The 25,083-nt window shown below is 61.9% G+C and overlaps 1 protein-coding gene across 4 annotated transcripts; it reads right to left on the bottom strand.

Annotated features, from left to right (window-relative positions):
• Window positions 1–171: 171 nt before the first annotated feature.
• DUSP9 (dual specificity phosphatase 9) lies at window positions 172–8,370 on the bottom strand. Of its 4 annotated transcripts, none has more exons than XM_047847414.1 (4): window positions 8,241–8,370; window positions 2,531–2,932; window positions 831–1,280; window positions 172–526 (listed from the first exon to the last, which is right to left on the bottom strand). In XM_047847414.1, exons 2-4 carry the CDS (start codon window positions 2,895–2,897, stop codon window positions 201–203), a joined length of 1,143 nt encoding a protein of 380 aa, XP_047703370.1. In that variant the 5' UTR covers window positions 2,898–2,932; window positions 8,241–8,370; the 3' UTR covers window positions 172–200. The 4 variants fall into 4 exon arrangements, with proteins under 4 accessions (XP_047703370.1, XP_047703371.1, XP_047703372.1 ...); XM_047847415.1 differs by having other exon boundaries at window positions 8,251–8,303; XM_047847416.1 differs by lacking the exon at window positions 8,241–8,370 and adding an exon at window positions 3,485–3,520.
• Window positions 8,371–25,083: the final 16,713 nt, after the last annotated feature.

Raw genomic sequence — 25,083 nt, 5'->3', positions numbered from 1 at the left:
GGGTAGGACAGGTCTCTCCCCGAGGCCACCCTGGAGGGGCTCCTGGCTCCAGCCTCTTCCCCACAGCCCTCCCATGAGGTATTATGCTCTCCCCCCTCCCCAACTCGCTGCCTCCCTCTTCTGCCTCCCCCCAGCTCCCCCCCGCCCCACCCCCGCACATGGGTGGTCAGGGGCACCCATGGGGGGGGTGGAACGGCGCCCTATGTGGGGTCCAGCTCAAAGACACCGTCGCTGGTGGGGGTGGTGAAGAAGGACGGTGGGTCGGAGGCGGCCGACTCCTGCCCCCCGCTGCTGCGTTCACGGGCGCGCCTCTCCTCCAGCCGCAGGCTCCGCTCGAAGTCTAGCAGCTGCCCCATGAAGTTGAAGTTGGGTGAGATGTTAGACTTCTTCCTCTTGACCAGGTCGTAGGCATCGTTGAGTGAGAGGTGGCGCTTCTGCATGAGGTAGGCCACAGTGACGGTGACAGAGCGGCTGACGCCTGCCAGGCAGTGAACGAGCACCCCGCAGTTCTGCGACAAGGCCTCATCTAGATGGGGGCACAGTGGGGGTCAGTGTGACCTGTGGGCCCCGCTCCGCCGTCTTGGAACCGAGTGGCTCTGGCCGGTTTGGCCTGGGAGCCCTGTCCTGCCTGAGGAGTCCAGGGGCTTTCGCTGGTGGCCTCCGGGAGCTGGTGCCGGCACTGCCCGCCCCCAGAAGCGCCGCTCGGGTTTTGGGCTCTGCGGACGGCAGCCAAGTGCATCATGGGGCCCTCATGGGGGAGTGACAGAGGCCAGGACCCAGGCCTGGCGGGGCAGGGGGCAGGGGGGCAGAGGGGGGCCGAGCAGACTCACCAATGAACGCGATGGCCTCAGGAAAGAACTGGGACAGGTTCTGGCTCCAGTGGTCGGAGATGGGGATCTGTTTGTAGTGAAACTCGCCGTTCTTCTCGAAGACGTTAGGCAGGTTGGGGGTGACGTTGAGGATGTAGCGGATGCCCAGCTTGGCCAAGCTCTCCACGTTGGCCGAATCCCGGGCACTGCCCAGGTAGAGGTTGGGCAGGATCTGGACAGGGAAGGATGGCAGCAGCCCCCCTGGGGGCGGCGTGGCACCCTCCGAATCCAGGCCACAGCTCATGGAGTCGCGGTCAGGCTCGGATTCCGCATCAGAGTAGTCCGAGCCCAAGCACAGGCCGCCCAGCCCCACCACTGGGCTAGGCACTGGGGCTGTGCTTGGGCCACCCCGGCTGCTGAGGCTGGTCTCACACAGGTGGGGGCACTCTGCCTGGAATCTGCTGAAGCCACCTGGGAGGGGAGAGGAGGACCGTCCTGTGGATTCGGCCACCTGGGCAGCCAAGCACCCCTGGCTGGGGATACAACTCCGACACCCGAGGGGGCTTGCAGAGGTCCCCAAAGGGAACTCAACAGTCAGCAACCTGGGGCACCCGGGTGGCTTGGTCGGTTAAGCGTAGGACTTCGGCTTGGTCATGATCTCACGGTCCGTGAGTTCGAGCCCCACGTCGGGCTCTGTGCTGACAGCTCGGAGCCTGGAGCCTGCTTGGGATTCTGCGTCTCCTATCTCTCTGCCCCTCCACTACTCATGCTCTGCCTCTCTCTCTCTCTCTCTCTCTCAAAAATAGATAAACATTTTTAAAAATTGTAAAAAGAGGAAAGGTTTAGATGTGAGTTCTGTCCCTGGGTGCTTCCCCCATCCAGCTCAAGCAGGAGCACCCCAAGAGGCAGGAGCCTGAGAGCGAGCACATCATTCCACCTGGGTCGATTCAAAGTCCCAAGCAGTGAGCATCTCCTTCGTGTATGGATAACTATTTTCCCGGGCTAGGTGTGGGGCCTGGACATCTGACGCTTTATAGGTTTCTGTGTCCCCGTGCATTCAGAATGGAGCAAGGGACAACAGTCCAATGACCCGCCTTGATGGGGAAGTGGGGAGCTGGCTCTGCAGCCTCCTGGGAACCCTGTCCCTACCCTGGGCCTCTGGGTGTGTGTTTGGCTCGTCAAGGAGCCAACAGGCCTGTATCAGCCTATCCCTTTCCGTCCCCCAGCCCGTGGCTATGATGGGACGGGTCTCTGCCTCCTCCTACCTTCACTGCTTTTCTCTCTCTCTCTCTCCCCCCCCCCTTTCCCCATTCCGGAGCCTTTGCAGAGCGGGGATTTGTCCTCTTGTGCCCCTGCCTCCTTTGCCCGCGGCAGAGCAGCTGCGGGGGTGGGGTGGGGGTGGTAACGTCCTCCCGGGAGATTGGGAGTCCTCACTTGGTACTCTATTGTTGAGCGTCCCCTGAGGCAGGGCTGGGCAGCCCGATTCTCCCCATTTTCCAGACTCAGAAACTGGGGCTCTCCAGGGCGAAGGGCTTGCCCCAGGTCTTTCTCAGGGGAGAGGGGATCTCAGCTCCACTTTAGGTAAAACAAGGCTGGGCTTGCCCAGGGACAAATGCATTAGGAACCCCCCCCCCCGTCCCCCGGGAAGCTGTGGCCCTGCGAGCCCCCGGGGGCCCGGGGTCCTTCCCAGGCCGGTGCCCCGCGCCAGCGCCCGCACGTACCCTGGAGGTAGTATGCCAGGTAGCCTTCCTCGCGCAGCTTCTGCAGCAGGGTGCCGAGCACGGAGTCGGCCTCCCACTCGTCAGCGTCCGCCTCCCCGCGCCGGTGCCGGCCCCCGCCCTGGTCGTACAGAAGCACCGGGGCGGGCGGGGGCGGCTGCAGCGGCGGCCCGGGCAGCAGCGCGCGAACCGACAGGGCCCCCCGCCGCAGGCGGCGCAGCAGCAGCGCGGGCAGGGCCACGCTCAGCGCCCCGCCGATGCGCGCCGACTCGTACAGCTCGCGGCTTCTGCAGTCGAGGAGCAGCAGCCGAGGCCGCGGGGGCGACAGCTCCCGCCGCAGCCACAGGCACGAACGGCCCAGACCCTCCATGGGCTCGCGGCTCCCGGCCCGTCCGCCCGCCGGCGCTGCGGAGAGAGGGGCAGGCGCGCGGCGTGAGCTCGCGTCCCCCGCGCCCGGCCGCCAAGGGGCCGAGACGTGAAGCCCACCCCGCATGCCCAAGGCGGGCGCCGAGAGCCCCGCAGGGACACCCCAGCACCGCCCGCTTCTCTTCTCACGCCCCCTCCCTCGGCGAGGACGCGCGGAAGGGCGCCTCGAGCCCTCGGAGGAGGAAAACGCCCGGCGCGGCGGCCGGCTCCCGGAGGGGAGGAGGGAGAGGTCCTCCAGGAGAGGAAGGCCGGGTGTCCGATGGGCCCTCGGAGCGCCGCGGGTCCTTGGCCGGCCCCCTCTGGGGCAGCCTGAGGCTACGGCCACCCCGCAGCACACCCCCTTCCCGCGGCTCTCGCTTGGCCTGCCCGCAATCGCTCCCCAAGTTCAAGCTTCCGACTTTGGGGGTGTGTGTGCCGGCAGAGGCGGCCGGGGGAGTAGAGGTGGCGCCGAAGGGATGGGCCTGAGCTGGCCTCCTCGGAGCTGACCCGGCCCCGGTGGCGCCCGGGAGGAGGAAACGGGAGGCAAGAGACCTGGAGCGTGATCGCGCGGCGGGCTGCCGCGGGCAGACGTCCGAGCCGAGGCCAGCGCGCGACGCGGGGCTCGGTTCCCCCGGTAGGGCGTCCCCGGGCCCGGCCTCCGGGGAAGAGGGCGGGGTGGCGAAGCAGGCGCGCACGTGGACGCTGAGTCCCGCGCAGCTCTCCAACAGGCAGCTTCCTGGCGGCGGGACCCAGCTTCCACCTTGGAAGCCGCTGCCTTTGGACGTGGAGTTGCTGTTTGGAGGGGCGGGGCAGCGGGGGCGGGCTCAGGGGGGCCGGCGAGCCAACGGGTGCCAGCGAAGCAGTCGGGTGGGCCCCCAAGTGGCGCGCTGAGCGGGGGCTCGCACCGAAGCGGGACCGGGCCGGGGCAGAGGCCAAGGGCAGGTCAGGGGCCCAGCAGGTGACCAGCCTCAGTTCTTCTGCCCAGCTGGAAGCAGGGGGGAGGGACAGGGATAAGAGCCCAGTGCCCCTGCTCCAGAAGCTGCCGCCCAGCCCTACTCACTCGTTGACCCTGGACCATCACGTCCACTGACTGGACTTTAGTGACCCCATCTCTCTAATGGGCTCATCACAGCCAGCACCTCGAGCTACTGTGGGATGCCACCGAAATCATGGAGGGGAGGAGGAAGCCAGACCAGAAACCCATTGCTGTCTTCTGGCCCAGAACTCTGCCCAAGGGCTAGGAGGACAGATGACAGCTTCTGGGCACCCGCCCCCCCCCCCCCCAATAGCTTCCCTCACACATGGCCTTAGCCAGCCAGAAGCCCTGAGTCCCCAGTCCCTAACTGAGGTGCTCTGCTCTTAACCACGTCACTGTCCCAGGAATCATCCCTGGCTTCTCCCTCTGCCTCCTCCCTGGTCAAGAGCCAAGTAGTTTCGACTTAAATTCATCTCTTACACCTGTACTCTGCCCTCTGCTCCCCGCAGTGAGGGCTCGCGCTGGCCAACTCTTGACCAGGTCCCCGTCACAGCCTCCAAAGCCCTCTCTCCCTGCCTCCACATCATTTGTTCATCAGAGGCCAGTGGCCTCCATACCTTCCATGGACACAGGATGATGAACAGGCAGGACACACAGGGTCCCTGCTCGCTGGGCACTCCCAACTTAGCCACACAGGTCAGTAATAGGGAGACTGAACGCGATAACGCGGGGTGTGGTAAGTGTCCCTTCCCTGCTTAAAACCCATCAAAAGCAAACACCAGAGTTGAAGGAAAATGTACAGCAGGTAAGATAAAGCTCATACAAATTAATCAAAAGGTTAAGCCTCCAATAAATGTGTAAGGAACCAGAAAAGACCGTGCGAGGAAAGAAATGCAACCGTTGGGGGAAGAAGGTTCGACCTCAGGTATGGAGGGAAGGCAAACAAAACAAAACAAAACAAAACAAAACAAAACAAAACAAGGTGACGGTGGAAAACAAGGTAACACTTCCCACCTAGTACATTGGTAAAATGTTCTCAAAGTGAATACACCCAGTGCTGCTCTTATCTGCATGGCCCTTCTGGAAATTAGTTTGGTAACAGGCATCCGGAGCTAGGAAGAAATCCACACCCTCTGGCAGCTGCTCGGAATCTATCCCGAGGAACTAACTAAAAGAAGGCAGAACTATGCACACAGGGTGGGCACCACAAGATGTGCAACTAAGGCGGGAAGGACACAAAAGCATTGGAGGGCGGACGTTTTGGATAATTAAGTTCCGTGCCACCTACGAAGTCTCCTCTGTTCATCAGAGCCATAGAGGAAGATGAGACAACTCAGGAAGGAATACTAGGGACAGGACAGGTTGTTGGGAGCCGGGCCCTCAAAGGGGCCGCCATTGTCCCCCCTCCTTCCCTCCTCCCTTCCTGGCCCAGCGGGGCTGCCTGGGACTCTTCTCTGGCTATAGCCCACGATGTCCTGGCCTCTGGGAGTCCAGGGATCCAGGGGTCTTAGGGACCTGGGCCGTGCCCTCCTGCTCCCCAGCCCAGGCCTCCGTCCTCTGTAGCCTGTTCAGATTCTGCTCCTTTTCCAGACCCCCCCGCCCCCCCGCCCTGCCAAGGCGCCCTCCTCTGAGCAGCCTTCCTGTAGCCTCCTTGGTCTGTGCTCTAGGCCTCAGGTCCCTGATGCTGCAATGTCTGGGAGCTGCTGCAGATTCGGAGGCTGCGGCCAGAGCGGGACCCACGCGCACTACCCCCCCCCCCCCCACCGTGGTATCGCCTGCTCCAGGGCAGGGACTCTGTCTTCTGTCCTGTCCCTCACATCCTAGCTCCCAGAGGCAGAGGTGGGCTGCCACCTGGACTTGGGCCTCAAGCCTCAGGGCTCCCTCCGGGCCGCTGCAGCTGGGGAAGGAACTCTGGGGCAGGCCTGGTTGAAACCGCCAAGGACTTCTGCAGTGTGTCCGCCTGGAGTGCCTGGCTTGGCCGAGTTGTGGGCGGTGGCAATGCTGGGCAGGGAGGTGGAGGGGTGCGGGGCGGCCAGCCCCCCTGTCCTGGGGAGTCAGTGTGGCTGGAGAGAGGGTGGGCGGCCCCTTAAGGGGTAGGAGCTCCTGAGGTGCCCAGGCATGCTTTCTAGAGAGGGATCCCTGGAGGAGGCGAGGGGAGCCTGTCTGGGAAGAGGAGGGTGGGCGCGGCCTGGGGCGTGGGAGGGAGGCAACTTCAGCACCGGTGAAGGGAGAGGAAACTTGGCTCCAAGAAACTCTCCCGGAGCGGGGCTGTGCCGGAGCCTGTGGCTCCCAGCGCCTGACGAGGGGCTCCCCTGCGTGCCTGGCGCTGGACCGCTGCGGGCAAGCCCACCCATCGGGTGAAAAGGATCAGGAGGAGGGGCCGTGTTCAATCTCGCAAGTGAGTACTCAGTGCCCGGCGCCAGCAGCGCCCGCTGCGCCAGCCGCAGGACAAACTGGAACCTGTTGCCATCTCCGCACTGCGGGGCTGAGCGCAGCCAAGCCCCCCCCCCGCCCCGCCCCCAGCGACCCTGGCCGGCCCGCCCGCACTCGGGGTTCCCCGTAGCACCTGCTCTGGGCGCCGGCCCCGCCCCGCGGGCTGGGAGCGTGCTGGGCTGGGGGAGGCAGCGCCGTGCGCCCGGCCTCGCGGAGGCCCGCACGGCGGGTGGAGCCAGGCCGCGCGCTCGCCGCAGAGTGGGAGCTGAGCCTGCCGCCCCGGTCCCGCCGGGCGTCCCCGGCTTCCGCCCGACCTGGCCGGTGCCCCTCGGAGGCGGCGGGGACGCGGCGGCCCGTAGGCCCCGCGCGCGCCGTGTGCGCCCTCTGGTCTCCCGGAGCCTCTGGAGAGCGGCGCCCCGCCTCGCCCGCCACCCCGAAATGCACGGTTCTCTCCGGGCCGAATGGCAGGATTTCGGCTGTCGCGGCCCAGTCACATGGCCAGGAGAAGCACAACTCCCAGCGACAGCGTTCCTGCCAAATCCAGTGTCTTTTCCACCAAATCCACTTTCCGCCGGGGATGGCTTTCTGCTTTTCCTGGTCGGTGTTCTCGCTGGACTGGGAGTTCCTCCAAGGCAGGAGCGGGCCCCAAGCTGGCCCCAGCCCCCAGCGCAGGGCTTGGCGTATGCCCGGCGCTCCCGGAAGAAATGCTTGTTAACAAAGAAGGCGTGAATGAATGAAACCAATTGTTGCATGAGGAAGCCCTGGGGGGTGCTGGTCGTGCTGTTTCTCCCCGCGGGTCACACACCCCCCCCCCCACACACACACCGCGGACACGCACAGGCACACATGCACGCCCAGCCCTGCCCTCACGGCACACCCGGAGAGGCACACACACTGTGTCGGACTCCCATCCTCCTGGAGCCGACCTACTAGGTGCCTGTTCGGCAACTGGCGTTCCTTTGGTTCCAGATGGGCTGCCTCCATTTCGGTTCCCGCCTCTCCCTTCCTCCTCCCCCAGCCCACATCTAAGTATGGTACCTTGCACCCCAAGTGCCTGCTTTATCTCTTAGGGAAGAGGCCAGGCCAGTCGCTGGGGAGACTCAAGGTCTGTTTAGGGAGGCACCTGGCAGGGACGCGAAGACTGCTGCAGCCTCTAGAGCCCGCGCCAGGTGTCAGGGGTGGCGGAGGGAGGGCCTCGGGGACGTGCTGGGGGTGTGGGGGGCTATCTGCGATGGGGCCGGGGAGTGTAAATCCAGCAGGCGTGCCTACGTGCTGGGGTGTGTGTGAGCGTGCACGCTGGGGATGCTAGGGGTGTGTGCCTGGGGAATGGGCCCGGTGTGGGGTGTGGGGAGCCGGCTGCTGGGGCATGAGTTAGTTCTGGGGCTTCACTCAGGGGTAGGTGGGTGGCAGCAGTGTCTCTGGGCTGGGAACGTGGGTGGAGTGTCTGTAATGAGCATATGGGGAGTTGGAGATGGTGGTGGCACCGTGAGGGGAGCTATGTTAGTGCAGATATGGCAGGGATGGATTGTGTGTGTGTGTGTGTGTGTGCGTGCGCGCACGCGCCTGGGTGTGTACTGGGTCTGGGATGGGTGCTAGCCTGAGTTGGGGGCAGCGCTGGCTGGTGGGCTAGGGGCTGCTGCTGTGCTCACTGCAGGGACTAGGTCTGCGGTGCGTGGTTGATGCGCGCGCGTGCAGAGGACAGGGAGGTGCACGGGCGGGATGCGGGGGATGTGCGGTGACAGGATCGAGTGGGTCTCACAGGGGCGCGTGCATCGGCCCCGTGGGCTACGCTTTGGCAAGACTTTGGGGTGCAGGGTGGAGGAGCTCACGTCGGAGGGGGCGGCCGGGCTGGGTGGGGGTGGGGTGGGTGGGTGCCGGGGAGCCGCGTGCTCCGCTCACCTCCGCTCACCTCCGCTCACCCCGGATCCGCTCGGCTTCCAGCGCCGGCTACGCGCGTCGCGGCCGGGAAGTTTCCGAAGCCCAGGCGGCGGGAAGCGCCACCGCCGCTGCCGCCGAGCGTCACCGGAGCCTCAGGCGGCGGCCTCGCCTGAAGCCGAGGGGCCGCCGCCGCCGCCGCCGCCGCTGCGGAGGGAAACTCCAAATCCCGCCTCCGCCGCCGCCTCCTCCCTTCCCGTCGCCGTCTTCTCCGCCCCCTGCCCAGGAGGGGCGATGTCGCCGGCGGCGCGCAGGGAGGGAGAGGGGAGGGACCGCGCAGCCTGCCCGGCGTCTCCCTCCACCTCCTCCGCCCCCGCCCGCCTTCCTCCCACCTGCGAGACTGTCCGCTCTGCCCGCCGCGGACCCTCTGCGCGGGAGGCTCGCGGCATGGGGTCCGCGGGCTCAGGGCGCGGGAGTGGGGTGGGGAGACCCGACCCAGGCTGGACCCGGGCTGGGGGAGGGTTGCCCCGAAGACTCCGTGCTGGCGCCTCTGCTTCCAGCGAGGGAAGCGAAGGGGCCCATGGAGGACCGGGCACAGCTGGGCCCCTGGGGCCACCTCCTACTGCCACGCGGGAGAGGGCATGAGGTCCGTCTGACTACTACAAATCCCCCCGCCCCCAGCTCCCAGGTCCCTCCGCACTGTCTTCTCCCTTTCTCGTGTATCAGATTCTGGCTAATAATAATAGCGTTTGAGCCTCAGTGCCTGGAAGGGGTGGAGCCAGGACGTTGGGGGAGGGCCTGAGAGGGGGCCTTGTCACCAGGCCCACTTTGCTTTCTTCGGCACCAAAGGCCATAAGCATCTCCATCGAGGACCTCATTTTGTCCTTACGCCAGTCTGGGAGTCAGAGGGGATCTGGCTAGGGAAACTGAGGCACTGGTTTCCTGGTGTCACACGGCGACATGGCGGTGGAGCCCCACCGGCTTCAGAAGCCCCAACTGAGTGTGAACGAGGACACTCAGTGGATTCTCTGCCCCGCTCACTGCTGTGGGGAGGAGGAGGCGGGGAGGAGCGCAGAGGGGCTCCCACGTGAGTCATGGGTGAGTTGGCCCCCCCTGGAATGGGGCACAAGGGATGCTGAAAAGCGGCATGATTGCTGTGGGCTGCTGTAGACCAGCTCCTGGCAGGGTCTCCCGTGCCTCTGCTCAGGGAGATCAGAGTGAGGCGAGGCGAGGCCAGGCTGGGGCGACATCGAGAGGGAGGCGGGCAGGGCTGGGATGCCAGCAGCTCCATGGATGAGGGGGCAGCCAAGGGAGGCCTGGCTGCCTGGCTCCTGTCTGCAGCACTGCTGAATTCCCCTGAGTCATTTCCTGGAAAAGAGAGGAGAGGGGCAGCTTTGTCTCTGGTGCCTCAGTTTCCTCATGTGTACAGCTGGGGGGAGGGGAGGACCTCATGGTCTCCCAGGGCCCTCTGGGACTGGCCTCACTGCAGTTTGGACCCATGAGACAGGGCGAGCAGAGCCCAGCTGCTGCTGCTCTGGCAGACCCGACTTGCCCTTTGACCCCTTCCAGCCTCAGCGGGACGCTCACTCTCCCAGCCCACCCCCTGCTCTGGCCCCTGGGCCTTCCTAGGTTGTATCTCCTGGAAGGTGCATCCGGCAGGCAGGCCCAGGGAACCCCAGAGCCAGGCTGGCACTTTCTTCTCCCCTTCGGCGTCAGGGCTCTGGGGGCCAGTGTGGAGCCAAAAGGCCATAACAGCACCTGACAGGTGAGCAAACCAGGCTGTGCGGGGAGGGGTGGGGGGCCCTGCTGCTCCGACCCTGTGCTTCTCCGACTGGCCGCATGTGCTGAAAACACACGGAGACTGCAAAAGATAAGGCTCTGTTTCCTGCCCCCAACGCCGCCCCCCTGCCCCCCCACCCAGGGCCCTGCCCTGGCCCAAGGCACTCAGTCAGCCCCCCGGCAAAGACTTGGTGAGCTGACTCAGAGGACTTTCTGGAAAGGTTGGATAACCAGTCCCCACCTCCCCACCCCCACGCCATGCTTAAGTGACTCAGGGCCCAACAGGCTGGAGGAGGAACATTTGGATCGAATGCTGCTGTCCCCCACCCCTGCAGAGCTCCCACCCCAGCCCTGCCATGGGGCCTCTGCTCTCCAGGCAACAAGGCCCACCCAGTGCTGGAAGAGGAGAAGGCAGAAATGGCCAGACCAGGCCTGGGACTTAGCGAGCGAGGCCTGACTGTATACCCTGTTGAGGAATAAAATGCGAATCCTTCTAGAAGAGGACTTGAGTACCAGGCCAATTGTGTTGGAACCGAGGTTGTTCTGAAGACGCAGCTGGGCCTCCCTCTCCAAAGCCGCCCAGACCGCATGCTCACTCCTGTCCGTTCCCGACAGGACGGAATCTCAGCAGAGTTGCGGGGCAGCCCCCAAGACTCTCTGTCCTCAGCACCCCCACCCCCTTTGCCACCAGAACCCCGAGGCACACCGCAGCTCTGCTGCTCTGGGCCTTGGGCGAAGACAGCCGTACCTGTTAAGCCCGTTTTCCAGGTCCCGATTCCGGGCCGCTTTCCAGGCAAGCAAAGTTTGAGGAGAGGCCCTATCTCCCGTGGGCCTGGCACAGAGATCCTGCTCCCGTCTGGGGCGCCCTGGCACGTGGGCACACCACACCTGAGGCTTTATTTCTGGGCACCCACGGGGTGCTACCCGAAGCCGTTAGCCCCCGTGACACCGCTCACCCCGCTCCCAGCTCCCGGGCCACCATCACTGTCACTCCGGTCACTCCACGGCTGGGTGCTGCGGTTCGCCCTGCCCCTCCCCCCACGTGAGGTGCTGTAGCCAGCATCTTCTAGGCGCATCATGCTACCGGCTGCCATGCCTTCAGGAGCGTCCTAGACCCTGTTCTGGGGCACCCCACTTGCCTGTGGTGGCTCCCAACAGGGCCAGGTCCAGACATTTTAAACCAAATGCACATCCCGGGGTCTGCACTTGCAGCTGAGGTGACAGGAGGGAGCGACACGAGAGGAGGGACAGGAGAAGCGCGCAGCGATTGATTTCTGAGGGGCCGTGACCTCGGGAGCCATTAACACCCCCATTCTGGGAGGGCTCAGGTTCAGGTTCAATAACCCGGTTATAAACCCCCTCCGGCCAGCTGTGCGGGCTCCCTCTCCTTGTCTTGTCCTCCCGAGAAGCAGTGCGCGTGTCTGGATATACATTACAGATGATATAATCCTTTTACCGGGAGATCGCCGGACGCCCACACCCATCGGCTGGACGGGCAAAGGGAGGTGAGTGGGGAAGAGGAGGGAGGGCCGGCAGCCCCTCCAGCCCCCATGCTACGGAAGGGGAGGAGACAGAAGCAGGTGGCTTCCTGGCTTGTCCCAGGCAAGTTGAGGGCTGAATGGGGCAGAAGAGAGGGGAGCCAGAATGGCCGGGGAGATTGGGGGTACCCAGAGCCTGCAGGGAGTTGCTCCCCTGCTGTAGACCCCCGTCCACTGGCTGAGCTGCGGAAGGTCTCTGAGCGGCCCACCCGCCTTTCCGGCTGCGTGTCTCCACGTCCTGACCGGAACGTGCCTCTCGAGTTGGAGCATCTCATCCTGGGAAAGAAGATAATATATAGAACAGGAAGTGAGGCCAGGCCCAGGCTGCTGCTCATTCTGACCCTGTGCCCTGGCTCAGATGTCTGCGGGGGTGGGGAAGGGGTTCGTGAGGGCGCTGTGTGTCCCCCACCTGCGACCGTGCTCCTCAGGGGTCTGCCCCCTTCCGTCACGGGATTGAGAACAAAGTCTGGCCGCTTCTCCGCTGTGTCCCCCGCGTCCCCTCTCAACACCGCAGGGCCCAGGCTGGGCCCTGTTGGCTCCTTGCACCCAGACCAAGGCCGGACACCCCGCTGGCCGGGTCAGGTGCTGCTCTGGGGTCAGGGGGCACCGAGCACTGCTCTGCTCCTCTCCGTGGAGAGACGAGGACGAGGACCCCGGCCAGGCTGCAGCCTCCATAGAGGGGACTGCTTGGGCCCTGGGGGCTTGGGTCTGGTCCCAGTCATTCTTGGCTGGAGGGGGCGGAATATGGCCAGCTACCCGGCCAGAGCAAGGAAGGAGGCAGCTCTTGGTTTCAGAGGGACCCTGGAGAGGTGTCTGTGCGGTCCAAATTGGCAGAGAACCGACTGCGGAGAGGGCCTGGTAGGACCGTTGAATCCAGGCCAGCCCCGCCAGGGTAGAGCCCGAGGCTGTGGCTCCAGGGTGACAAAGACGGGCCTGTAGATGAGGGCCTTTGCCTCTATCACCCTTTCTTGGCCCTGCCCCCATCCCCCACACAGCCCCCCCGGCTCTCGCTGCCCCCTCCCCACTTTCCTGCTTGAGAGGTTCGCCACAAGGAAGGCTCGGGATATTTCTGCCAGCTCTATGGGGATTTTTCCTGTCTAAATTTAGAGAGCAGCTCTTACCCCGCAGTACCTGCTTCCCACATTGGTGACTGATTTGCATCCTGCAAGCGAGCACCCAGCGGAGAGGAGAGTGTGAAGGTGTGGTGCCATGTGACCACCGTCCCTTGGGGCTGGTCCCTGGGCTGCTAGAGGGGGAAGGAGAGGGAGGGGAGGGCCAGGACGCCGGAGGGATGGTTCATATCCACGGAGAGGCGGGAAGGGGATGGCCCAGGCCTCGCGCTCAGAGTCCGGCAGGCACACGGCCCGGCCCCGCACGGCGACCCTCTGGGTGGGGCACTGTGATGTGCCCCTGAGCCCCTTGCAGGCCCGAGGAGGCTAGAGTAACATCCTCAGAGCCATCGCCGTCTGTCACTGTGTGCTTCCGCAGTGCAAAGAGTCTGTGCTCCGTGCCGGCCGCCTCCCGCAGGGGCGCACAGAAGGACCTCAGCCGCGACGCCCAGCGGGCGCAAGCTGCCAGCCCGGCCCTCTCCTCCCTACCCCGTTGCCAGCAATGTGTCACCACCGCAGGGAGAAAGGATGGGGACCGTGGGGGCTCTGGGAGTCAGGGTTCAGCCCCGGCTGCTCTGGGGTCCCGTTTGCCTCTGCCGTCACCAACCTGGAGCAGTGGCCTGAGCCTTCCAGCAGTGCAAGCGTCTCTTCAGTGGACCCCCGCTCTGGGGCCGCTGTCGGCAACCACCAGCCTAACCCCGGACCCGCTGCGTCAACCTGGAAGACAGCTCTCGGGACCTGCCGTCGCAGAGCTGGCCGGAGCCACAGGGACTGTGACGGCGGCCTCGGCCTCCCTGGGGCACTCCTGGCTCGAGCTGCCTGTTCTCTGTAGCCACAGAGGAGAACGGGGGTGTCGAGGATCGGGTCCCCAAGGATATAAGCCTAGGAGGACTTCCCAATCGTCAGAGCGAACTTCCTGTGCTCCGCTCCCGGTGGCAGCCCCATCTACCGTGGCCTGCCCAGACAGGCTCTGTGGATTGCGAGGGATAGAATTATCCAGAAGTTGCCTTCAGGAAGGGGGACCTGTGGTGCCCAGAATGCCGTATCCTTCTTAGCCGAGCCTACCCTTCCCCCATGGCTCCTGCCCCTGTGCCCCCGCGGCCAGCGCTGGCCCCTGGCACCCCCGGCACCAGCCCCACCTCTGCCCAAGCCCCCCACCAGCCCTCAAGATCCTCCCATGACGTCCATGCGTCCATGCCTTCAGAATGCAGACACTCCCGCGGCCCGGCTCTCCTCTGACCTCTGGCTTGTGGGGGCTGCTCCTTCTGCCCCCCCCCCCACCTCCCAGAGCTCCAGGCCGGTGGGCATCACTTTGTTTCCCAAGACTGCGGTCCCCAGTTGTCAGTTCAAGCCCCGTGTTGGCCTCTGCCGACTGTGAAGCCTACTTCAGAGAAAAAACAAGGCACCGAGAGTGCGGCTCCTGGACATGACGCGACCACCCTCCCGTCAGAGTCCAGGGCCTCCAAGGTTTTCCTCCTCAGCCCTCAGCGCCTGGTTACAGGTCCACTCTTGGGGCCCTGACTCTGGGCTCATGGCCTCTTCCCTGCCACGCCAGCCCTCATCCTCAGAATGGCCCAGCCGAGCCTCTGCTCGTCGCTGCTTCTCTGGTGGCCCCGTCTACACTCGGACACGCACTGTCAGCCTGTACATCTACTTGCTCCTGGCCAGCCTCCTTCCCACAGCTCCCGGTGGCCACTCCTGACCAGTACGTCTCCTGGAGCCCAGCTCTGGCCTGTCCCTCCCGGCAGGCACCTTTGCCACCCACATCATCAAGCCCTTTCCGACAGGTCAGGCGAGAGCTGCCTGGACTTCTGGCCCTTCCCTGGTCAAAGCTGCCAGCAGCCGTGGCCCCAGTCACTTGGCATCCAAGCTTGGAGGAGGTGGAGTCCCCTTCCTGTCCCTCAGGCGCCCCGTCTCCTGGGTCCCTGGCCTCTGCCCCGCGTGCTGCGTGCTCAGCTGCCTTCTTCGGTCTTGCTCTTCGTCACCCCCTCTTCTGTCCCCCGCTCCCGGTCTTCTCCACACCGTTCTGGCCATCTCTCCCAAGCTCCACAGCCCCCATTCTGCCCTACGTGTTCCTGCCCGTGACCTCAGCTCCTCTCCTGGGTGATGACTGTGACATCAGTGTCTCTTGGGGGCCACACCCACAGTTCCAACTGGCAACTGGCCCCGGCCGCCTGACTTCCCCACGACCCCACAGGGGACTCACTGTCTCCGCTCCCTCTCGCTCCACCGCCCCTCACAGTTTCTGATGACTTCACCACTTAAAGAGCTCGCAGGTGCATCACCCCTTGTCCCTGGCTGGGCTCTGCCCTCTCCTCACTCTCAGAAGCCTCCAGGCTCCATTCTCCCACCCAGCCCCTGTGTGGCAGGTGCAGCAATTGTCCCCTCCTCCAGCGCCCTTCAGTGGGCCCGAGTGGCCTCGAGGACAATGTGCACATGACACAGCCCATGGGCTTCCTTAGCCCCCAGTTCACTACTGGTGGTGGCCAGAATGCACCAGGACGTCTTGGGTGGCTTTGCCTCATCCTCTGAGACTGAGCACCGCCTCCTGCACTAAGGAGGCATGTCCCTGTGCCTTATTCTAAATAAGCTCATGTTCCGAGGTTCCGGGTGGACCTATGTTATGTGGGTCCACCCTGCCGCCCACTATGTCATGCCCTGTGTCCCCGATTCGTGTCTGGCCCACGGGCAAGATACATTGCCGCCATCCTGCCATCCCCCAGACTTCACCTGCCACGCGCACTGCCCGTAGGTCCCCATCTGCCCGGCGGGGGCGTTCTGTCTTCGCTGGGACCACCTGGCCCAGGCCATCTGTGTTCTCCCAGCCCTGGACCACTGTGGTCTGTGGCCAAGGAGCCACCTCCTGAGTCGAGAGAATGTTTGGAGGAGAGGGGTCCCATCACGGTGGTAGTTGTCTCCAGTGCTCTGTAGCCGGCATGGCTCTGAGATGGGGCTCGGGCACTGTGCGTGGACTCCAGGAGCAGGCGACTCCAAGAGCTTGGCTGGAGTGGCCACATGACTTCAACAGGAACCCCAGAGCCTCCTAATTAAGAAACAGAAGAACCAGGGCGCCTGGGGGACTCAGTCGGTTTAGCCTCCGACCACTGATTTTGGCTCAGGTCATGATGTCACAGTTTGTGAGTTCCAGCCCCACGCCGGGCTCTGCACTGGCAGAGTGGAGCCTGCTTGGGATCCTCTCTCTCGTTCCCTCTCTAAATAAATAAATAAACATTAAAAAAAGAAGAAGAAGAAACAGAGAAGCAAAGCTGGCAACCCAGGAGGGGACAGGGAGATGTGGGGATCACCGCGGGCCGCCCCCACCCTGGCTGCCGGGGACGCAGACGACGGGGCTTTGGTCTTTTTGCTTTTCTTTGGGAGTCGCGTCTCTGGCTTGCCCCGGAGGAAGGAGTATTGGAAAGAGCCACCGCAGTCAGGGTTTCCCCTCACTGGCCTGGGAACACCGTGGGTCCCTTCACTGTCCCCATCCTGGGAATCCCCGCGCGCTGCCGTTTTGGCACAAACCCTGAACGCGGGTCGAGGCGCGGGGAGCAGACACCTTCGGCTTGACGAGGTGATCGCCGGGACCCCTCGATGGCGGCCCGGGACGTGACCCAGTCACGTCGACCAGCCCTATGGAACGCGCTCGGCGCCCTGGGCTCATAGGATGGCGAACGGCCTGGGCACGTGCCTCCCGGGCCACGTTCGTGCCTCCTCCCGCCCCGCCCGGTCCAGGGGACCTTCCCTGACTCCCGTCCCCTCAACGGGCTTCAGCTCTGCTCTTCCTGGAAGACCTCGGGGCCAAATTTCCCGTCTTGCTTTGGAGCCACAGGCGCGGGAGGGGTGCACTGGGTCCAGGGACAGGGCAGTCTGGGCTCCTCGGGCTGCTGGGGTCCGCGAGTGCTGCCCCCTGGGTGGGGTGACCCCCGCGGTCAGAGGGAGGCTCATACCTGAGTGGCCCTGCGCCGGCAGCGGAACCGGAGCGTGGGGCACGGGCACGGGCCCCTCGAGGGCGGCCGCCACCCCATCTGTTCCCTCCTTCCCGCGGCCCCTGGCTCCTGGCCGATGGGCTGTGGTGTGGGGTGCGCCGAGGGGGAGACTCAGACCCCACCTTGTTGTCACCGTCCAGCGGTCCCACCGTGAGACGGGTCCTCCTGCCTTCACACCAGCCCTCGGTCCCTCTCGGCACCTCCCAGGTCCGAACTCGGCCTGGGCCTTACCCTCACTGGGCTGCCGCTTAGCTCCACGTCCTAGCACGCAGGGTGTTCTCTGCCTCCTCCTTGGCCCCACAGCTGGGAGCGCCTCCCTCAGGGGTCACCCTGCTCACGTCTCATGCACCACAGGGCTCCCCTCCACAAACGTCTCCTGAATGAATGTGGTCGAGTTGGGGTGGCCGTGATGCCCCATATAGACCCTCGCAACACCCCATTCCGTGTCTGGCTCCGGGCTGGCTCACTGGGGGACGGAAAGGATCGAGGACCAGACCTGCTTCTGAGAGACGCCCTGGCACCGGCCCAAAGCACCGGCTTCTGAATCCCTGGTGCGCCCCACAGTCTGCAGGCACCGTTGGATGGCTTTGGCTCCCGCACCGGCCTTCTCCCTCTGCCCCTCGGCTGCAGGCAGCTGGCCCAGGCCCTGTGGCCGCTTCTGTCATTGTCTGTTTCTGGCCGGAAGGCTGAGTGTGTGCTTGCCGGACACGTGCTGAGGGGGAAAGGCGGGCAGGGCGGGAGGAGGCCGAGCTGCCGGGCGGGCTCACCGGTGGTCCCCAGGACCTGTGCTACTGGTTTTGTGCCTGGTTTTGTGACCAGGCAGCCGCAGGTCTTGTTACTGCAGAAACGGAAGTCTCACGTGAGCGCTTGTCATCTGGGAGCCGGGAAACCAGCAGCTCACCCTCTGTGACGGACCAGGGCTGGGGTGTCCGTGCGACTGTACAGAGCCTTACTAGATGGGCCCGGAAACGTGTGCCGAGAGCCCGGCCAACTCCCGGGGCTGCGGGGACCCAGGGCGGCAGTCAGGGGTGCGTTTGGAACAGGGCTGTGTGCACAGCGAGCTCAGGGACGAGCCTGGGTGCACCTGCTGGTCCCTCCGGTGGTGCTGGAACGCGCGTTATTAGTAATGCTGTGGTAGCACGGACTCAGAACCAGGACAGTCACATGGCGTCCACGCGTGGGTGTGCACAAACCTTCAGGGGACGTAAATACACCTCCCGAGCCGTACGGGCAGAGTGGCTGGGAGTCTGCCAAGGTTGAGACACACACACACTCACACATGCACACACTCGTATGTATATGTATATTCGTATTTATATGTGTGTAGACCTATTTCTTATGATTTAATTGGATCGCATAAGCTGTAGCCAACAGTGATCCAAAAGGCTAAAATGTTCTAATATAACATTAATACAGGGCTCCTCATGGGTGGAGTTGTGTCCCCCTAGTCCCTAATTCATATGGTCAATCCCTAAACTCCCGTACCTGTGAACGTGACCTTGTTTGGAAATAGGGTTGTTGCAGAGGTAATAGCGGTGTGGTCATACCACAGTGGAGTGGGCCTGTAATCCAGTATGACTGGGGTCCTTACGAAAAGGGGACCTTTGGCCCTAGACACAGATAGGAGAACTCCGCGTAAAGAGGGAGGGAGGCACAGCTGTACAGAGCAAGAAACACCGAAGGTCACAGGCATGCCTGCGGCAGCTAGGAAGACACCGGCACCAGATCGTTCCCTAGTGCCTTCAGAAGGAGCGCGCCCTTGCTGACCCCTTGAGCCCAGACTTCGGGTCTCCAGACCTGGGAGACAATTAACGTGTGGTGGTTTAAGCCCCTCGGTTTGTGGTCCCTTGTTATGGCTTTTCTACTTGCAAAATGTCTCCTCATCTGTTGTATCATTTAATGCTAAAATACCCATATGAGGTAGACCCAGGCAAGGCTCAATGCCACTCTTCTGATTTTGAGTCCATATTCAGTAGGGGCGCCTGAGTGGCTCAGTCGGTGGAGCATCTGACTTCAGCTCAGGTCATGATCTCACGGTTCGTGGGTTCGAGCCCTGTATTGGGCTCTGTGCTGACAGCTCGGAGTCTGGAGCCTGCTGCCGGTTTGGTGTGTCCCTCTCTCTCTGTCCCTCCCCTGCTCACGCTCTGTCTCTCTCTCTCTCTCTCTCTCTCAAAAGTACATAAACATTAAAAAAAATCTAGATTCAGTAAAATGTAAGACATCTAAAGTCTCCCAGCTTCCTGATAGAGTCATATTTTAACTTTATTTTAAAGTGTGTGTGTCAGGGTGGGGTGGGGACAAAGTGTATATTTCTTTCTTTTTTTTAACGTTTATTTATTTTTGAGACAGACAGAGGGCATGAACAGGGGAGAGTCAGAGAGAGAGAGGGAAACACAGAATCTGAAACAGGCTCCGGGCTCTGAGCTGTCAGCACAGAGCCCAAGGCAGGGCTCGAACTCATGGACCGCGAGATCATGACCTGAGCTGAAGTCGGATGCCCAACCCACTGAGCCACCCCCAAAGCGTATATTTCTGAAGATTTGGGCCTGACTGGAGTCTTTTTAGGGAGAGAAACAGTTGATCTTTCTTTTTTTTTTAATTTTTTAAAAAAAATGTTTATTTTATTTTTGAGAGAGAGACAGAGACAGAGTGTGAGCGGGGGAGAGGCAGAAAGAGAGGGAGACACAGAATCCGAAGCAGGTTCCAGGCTCTGAGCTGCCGGCACAGAGCCCGACGTGGGCCTCAAACCCACAAAGCGTGAGATCATGACCTGAGCCGAAGTTAGACGCTTAGCTGACTAAGCCATCCAGGCACCCCTTTTTGAAAATTTTTTTTTTAACATTTATTCATTTATGAGAGAAAGAGAGAGACAGAGCATGAGTGAGGGAGGGGCACAGCGAGAGAGGGACACAGAATCCAAAGCAGGCTCCAGGCTCTGAGCTGTCAGCGCAGAGCCTGATACAGGACTCGAACCCATGAACTCTGAGATCATGACCCAAATCAGACGTTCAACCGACTGAGCCACCCAGGAGCCCCTCGATCTTTATTTTTGGCTTTAAATGTCCCACCTCAGTATTGCCTTAGCTACATATCACAAATTTTGCTGTGCTGTAGTTTTATTTTCATTCATTTCAGTATATTCAAAAATTTTTCTTCAGATTTCCTAGAGTCTGGAGATTTTTCTGTTAGCTTTCTGTTACTGATTTCTAGTTTGATTCTGTTGTGACCGGAGAACACACTGTGTGTGATTCCAGTTGTTTTCAATTTGCTGACATTTGCTTCACGGCTTAGGACGTGGTCTATGTTGGTATGTAGCCCGTGGGCACTTATACAAAATGGATGTCTGCTGTTGTTGGGTAGAATGTTCTGTACCTGTGCATTAGATCTTGCTTGTGGCTGGTGTTTTGGGGTTCTTCTAGATCCTTACTGGTTTTCTCTTTTTAATTTTTTTTTAATTTTAATGATTTTTATTATTATTTTCTAATGTTTACTTATCTTTGAGAGAGAGACAGAAACAGAGACAGAGCATGAGTGGGGGAGGGCAGAGACAGAGAGAGGGAGACACCGAATTCGAAGCAGGCTCCAGACTCCGAGCTGTCAGCACAGAGCCTGACGTGGGGCTTGAACCCATGAACCGTGAGATCATGACCTGAGCCAGAGGCGGATGTTCAACCAAGCCGCCCAGGCGCCCCTTGACTGATTTTCTCTTTAGTTGTCTTGTTGATCGTTGGGAGAGGGATGCTGTGGTTGTGTCTATTTTTCTGTGCGGTGCCACCAGTTTTTGCTCACGTATTTAGAAGCTTTGTTCTTTGGGGCATATACATTTAGGGGTGCTGTGTCTTTTTGGTGGGACGACCCTTTACCGCGATAAGTCTGTGTTGTTGTTGAACTGAATTTTTTGATTTTTTATGCAATTTTTTTTTTTAACCAGTTGTAGTTTTCACATTGTAGGGGGACCAGCAGTGGCAGAGCGTCTTGGAAAGAAAGGAAACTCAGTTCACAGGAGGTAGTTTTGCTGCCCTTGGCTCTATTGGACACAGATTAAGGGAAAGGAAGGGCAGCCTGCACTCCCCTGTGCCCCTCTCTATGGAAAAGCAGGTGGGCATTCCCATCTGCTTGGAACTGTAACATGGCAGAGGCATGGATGGGGATGATTTTTTTTTAAATTTTTTTAAGAGACAGACACAGAGCATGAGTGAGGGAGAGGGACACAGAGAGAGGGAGAGAATCCCGAACAGGCTCCACACTCAGCATGGAGCCCCATGTGGGGCTCAATCCCATGACCCTTGGATCATGACCTGAGATGAAAACAAGAGTCAGAAGTTCAACCGAGTGAGCCACCCGGGCGCCCGGGGATGGGGGGCTTTGAAAATAAAACTTGAAGTTCCACAAAGACATCTCTGCCTATTCCACCTCCAAGACAGACCCAGATTTCATGAGCAATGATGGTTCATAGTTGACATTGAAACGGGGTCCTTAGTTTATCCTTAATTGATGGCATTTCTTGAAACCTTGCTCTAAATTATAGCTTTTGCTAAATATTCATCCCAACGTAGTAATTGATAGTTATGTGAACTAAGAGCTTATCTTTAGGGAGCTTATCGTTGGCATCTAACACCTGTCTGTGGAATAAATGAATGAACTGAACGGTTTCTTTCCAGGGATAGTCTAGGTCTGGGGCTAGTCATTGAGATGGTAGCTGACGACCCAGGAGGAAGTAGACTGCCTTCAACAAGTGGCCCACAAACTCCACAGATAGTGTGGGACCAGGGAAAGGTGCCCAGAGAGGGGGCCCCAGAGTGGAGTCTGGAAGGAGGAGCTCACGGGTTGGGGGTGGGGGGAGCAGGGGGCATGAACATGTTTAACCTGCTCAGGGACGCGAACACCCTAGACCTAGGGCGTGTGTGTGTGTGTGTGTGTGTTTAGAGTCCAGTGAGGCTTGAGGTGTAGTAGAGCCCGACATACACAGCCCACGGCTGCGCGGCAGAGGAGGGGGCTGTGGGGAGGGAGGCGGCATAAGCCGCCCCCTCTGCTCAGGACGCTGAAGATGCATCCTGAATGCCAGCTCATCTCCAAAAACCTCTGCCTCTGCTGAGCGGAAAGCAGATGAGTGTCCTTGGAGGCGCCCCTTAGCATCATCTATCACTTGTGACATGGACCCCTCTTAGCTGGCTGACGTGTCCCCTTGCCCCCTCTTAGGCCAGCCTTTTGGTCTCTGTACCTTCTGGAGGGTGGGTGAGGGGAGGACGGGCAAGGTAAGGCAGGGCCCAGCAGCCTTGGTCCCCTGTGGGGCGGGGTGGGCCTGCGGGGGGAGGGAGGCCTCCACGGACCCACAGCCAGGCCCTAAGTGCCCTGCCAGCTGAGTCCTCACCTGAGAAGCTCACTTCTGGGGCCAGGCACCTTCCTGGGCCAACAGGATGGTGACCATGTGGTAAGAAGAGAAGGGGTTCTCTTCCAAGACCCGGTTGTGCAGGGTCTCGGGGCTGCAGGGCCCAGCCTCCTTGCCTGTCTGCCATGGGGACCAAATGATTTTCACCCATATGTGCAAGGCGAAAGAAGACGTGTGTGTGTGTGTGTGTGTGTCTCCCAACCTTCCCCAAGCCCCTCGGGGTACTGTGGGAGGGAAAGGGCCAGAGCGAGAAACCCCCAAGCAGCCTGCATGGGTGCTTGAGGGAGCGTGTGCAGAGAAGTGGACAGGCCGGGGAGATATGCCGAAGGAGGCGATCGCCCCAGGAGCTGAATTAGGCGCGGAGGGGTCAGAGGGGCAGAGGCGCGGCGGCTCACACGACCGCTCAGATGCTTGGCAAGAGTGCTTGGTGGCGGGGATGCGTGAGGGAGCCCTGCAAGGGAGGCAGGCCCAGGCTGGAGGAGGCCGGGCCTTTCCGGAAGCTCCCGTGCCATGGTAGGTAGGCTGTTGGGCCCACGGAGCTGCGGGCCTGGGCTCAGCGCGGGGAATCGCGGGCAGTGGGGGCGGGTGCCCCGGGTCAGCGCAAGAGACCTCCTTCCTGCCCGCCCCTGGGGGCTCCCGGCCACTGCCCTCTCTGCTCCAGCTCCACTCATACCTGACCTTTGCACCGAGTTGACGCACATTCCCTCCCTTGTGGTTGCGACCTTGCTTCCCCTTGACTCTGCCTCCCCGGGTGCACAATCGCTCAGGGCTATTGCTGTCTGGGCCTGTCCCCGCCTGGGACCCTGCTTTCCACATGCGGGCCTTGCGGACACCTCCCACCCACACTGGTTTTTGACCTGTTCCCGCCGGGGACCGGGGGCTGATCTGTGAACTCAGATCTCCCAGGCACCCCCCATGCAGCAGCCTGAGCCCAGCTTGGGGCCCCCCTGAGAACCCCGCCCCCCATTGAGTGGACCAGCTGCCTGCGCAGGTCGGCAGAGATGTGGGCCGAGGTTCTGAATCAGGCCTTGCTGCCATCAGGGCACCATCCCCGCGTGCAGTGGGTGAGGCTGCCTCTTTCACAGAAGGTTCTGGGCCCCCCTGGCTCCAATAAGGGGAGGGAGATGGGAGGAGACATGGGAGCACGGTAGCCCCAGAGGACTGCTGTTGTCACTGACTGGTGTGTCCACGGACTTTGAGGAGAAACTCCACTTTCCTTCTGAGAGAGTTGGGCTCGCCAAGCTCCTACGACACCCATGGTGCACGCCTCTTGCACAGCCACTCCCGCCCTGCAAAGTTGGCCCACTGCTGGCTTGGACCCTCCCTCCAAAGGGGCTCACTCGCTCCCCATTAACTTCTTGGCTTCCCCCTGGACTCCTTCTCCGGGGCCCTTCCTCGCTGGCGTCCCTGGCACCCGCTGCTGACCTGCCCCTACCAGGAAGTCGTCTCTGGCCTGGCCAGCGTCCCCAGTTTGTGCTGAGATGCACCTGCTCCCTCTGTGCCCCTCTGGGCCGAGCTCAGACAAGGAGAGAAGGGAGGTAGGGATGGCTGGGCCAGCCAGGTGGGGGGAGGGCCAGTGGGGGTGCCCTCACCCTTGCCAGCTCCTCACTCTTCCTCGCCGGCTCCTCATCACGTGCTCCCCGAACGCCCCAGCTCCTCTGCCTCCCTTAGGGAGGAGACCTCTGCCACGTTGGACCTCCATGCCTGGTGACCATCAGCTCAGAGGCCAGCCCCCTGAAGGGTGGCCGCAGAGACCTGACCACGGGGAAGAGAATTACATCCAGGGACAGCAAGGAGCTGGATGGAGCAGGACTTGGTGACGTGTCTCCAAAGGCCCCCGAGCTGCAGCCTGTGTGACTTGGAGCAGGACACCCCTTGCCCCCGGGGACACTGTCAGCCATGTCCGTGATTCCCAGGCTATCCCTCAAAGAGGGAGAGGGCGCAGCGACCATGCTTCGACGACAGCGGCCCATCACGGGGACTGTCCAGACCATGCTCTGCCCTTGCAGGAAGTGTTGGGTCTCCTTATTCATCCATCCATTCGTTTAGTCAACAATAGTGAAGCGTCTGTGAATGGGCCGTGGAGAAAGCCGGGTGACCGATGTCACAGTGCTGACATTCAGGCGGGGGAGCCAGACGGTTAGTCAGGTAAAGGGCAAGTTGCCCAAAGCCAGGCACACCCGGGCCCGGGCGCCCTCCCAGAGCCCCTCGGGGCCGGCATGGCCGCGGCAGGCCCCTGACTCTCCAACCCCCTGCCCTTTGGTGACTGCAGGGCCCTAGGTGGTAGCGTCTGGGCAGCCATGAGGCCATTCTGGGGCCAGGAGCCCTGCCCCTGGCTCTGTGGTGGGCCTGGCCTCTTCTAGGCCTGCCTGCTCCCAAGGGGAGGGTGTGAGGCTCAGGCTAGCCAGCACCCCTCTGCGGCACCCAGCTCCCACGTGGGAAGACTTGCGGCCTCCTGGTGCCCGGGATGAACAAACATTCTGTCTCTCTTGGTTACAACCTTCACTCTTCCTGCCCACAACGCTGTCCCGGCTCCCTTCTGCTCCCCCGGTCCCCAGTCAAGGCCACAGATCGTAGAGCTGAAGCCTCAGACGGAGGAACTCGTAGATGGGGCTGCCAGGGCTGCAGGGAGGAGGGTCATGATAGAGAGAGAGGAGAGGGTCGAGGGTGAGCCCTGTAGAAGGTCAGGCGCCGTGAGCACCGAACCGTGACCACCGACTTTGGCAACACGGAGGGCACCGACCACCTTGGCTGGAGCTGTGTCAGAGGAGGGTTGGGTGGAAGTTGAATGGGTGGTGGTCTGGGAGCAAGAGGGTGGCAGCTGGAGGGGAGCCCTGTGGGCCCCTGTGCGTCCTTCCCCGCGGCCTGCCCTCACAGTCAGTGACAGTGGGCTGGGGATGTGTGCTGGGTCTGGGGCACTTACTGAACGAAGGCTGATGGCCCTTGTCCCCCAGGTCAAGAGCAGACCACATGACATCAAGGGGCTCTGTTCTCACACCCCTGTTTCTTTCCCTGTCGGAGTTCCCGGGGCTGCCCCGACAGATCGCCACGACTGTGGGGCTTAGA

The sequence above is a fragment of the Prionailurus viverrinus genome, unplaced genomic scaffold, assembly GCF_022837055.1.
Source record: "Prionailurus viverrinus isolate Anna unplaced genomic scaffold, UM_Priviv_1.0 scaffold_49, whole genome shotgun sequence".
Classification (NCBI taxonomy): Eukaryota; Metazoa; Chordata; class Mammalia; order Carnivora; family Felidae; genus Prionailurus; species Prionailurus viverrinus.
This window is presented reverse-complemented; position numbering and strand designations above follow the sequence as displayed.

Coding starts and splice junctions, on each gene's coding strand:
- DUSP9 (XM_047847413.1), bottom strand. CDS start 3,020: ATGCGGGGTGGGCTTCACGTCTCGGCCCCTTGGCGGCCGGGCGCGGGG. Junction 1,281..2,530: donor CCTGGCATACTACCTCCAGG/GTACGTGCGGGC, acceptor CTCCCCTCCCAG/GTGGCTTCAGCAGATTCCAG. Junction 527..830: donor TGAGGCCATCGCGTTCATTG/GTGAGTCTGCTC, acceptor GCCCCCATCTAG/ATGAGGCCTTGTCGCAGAAC.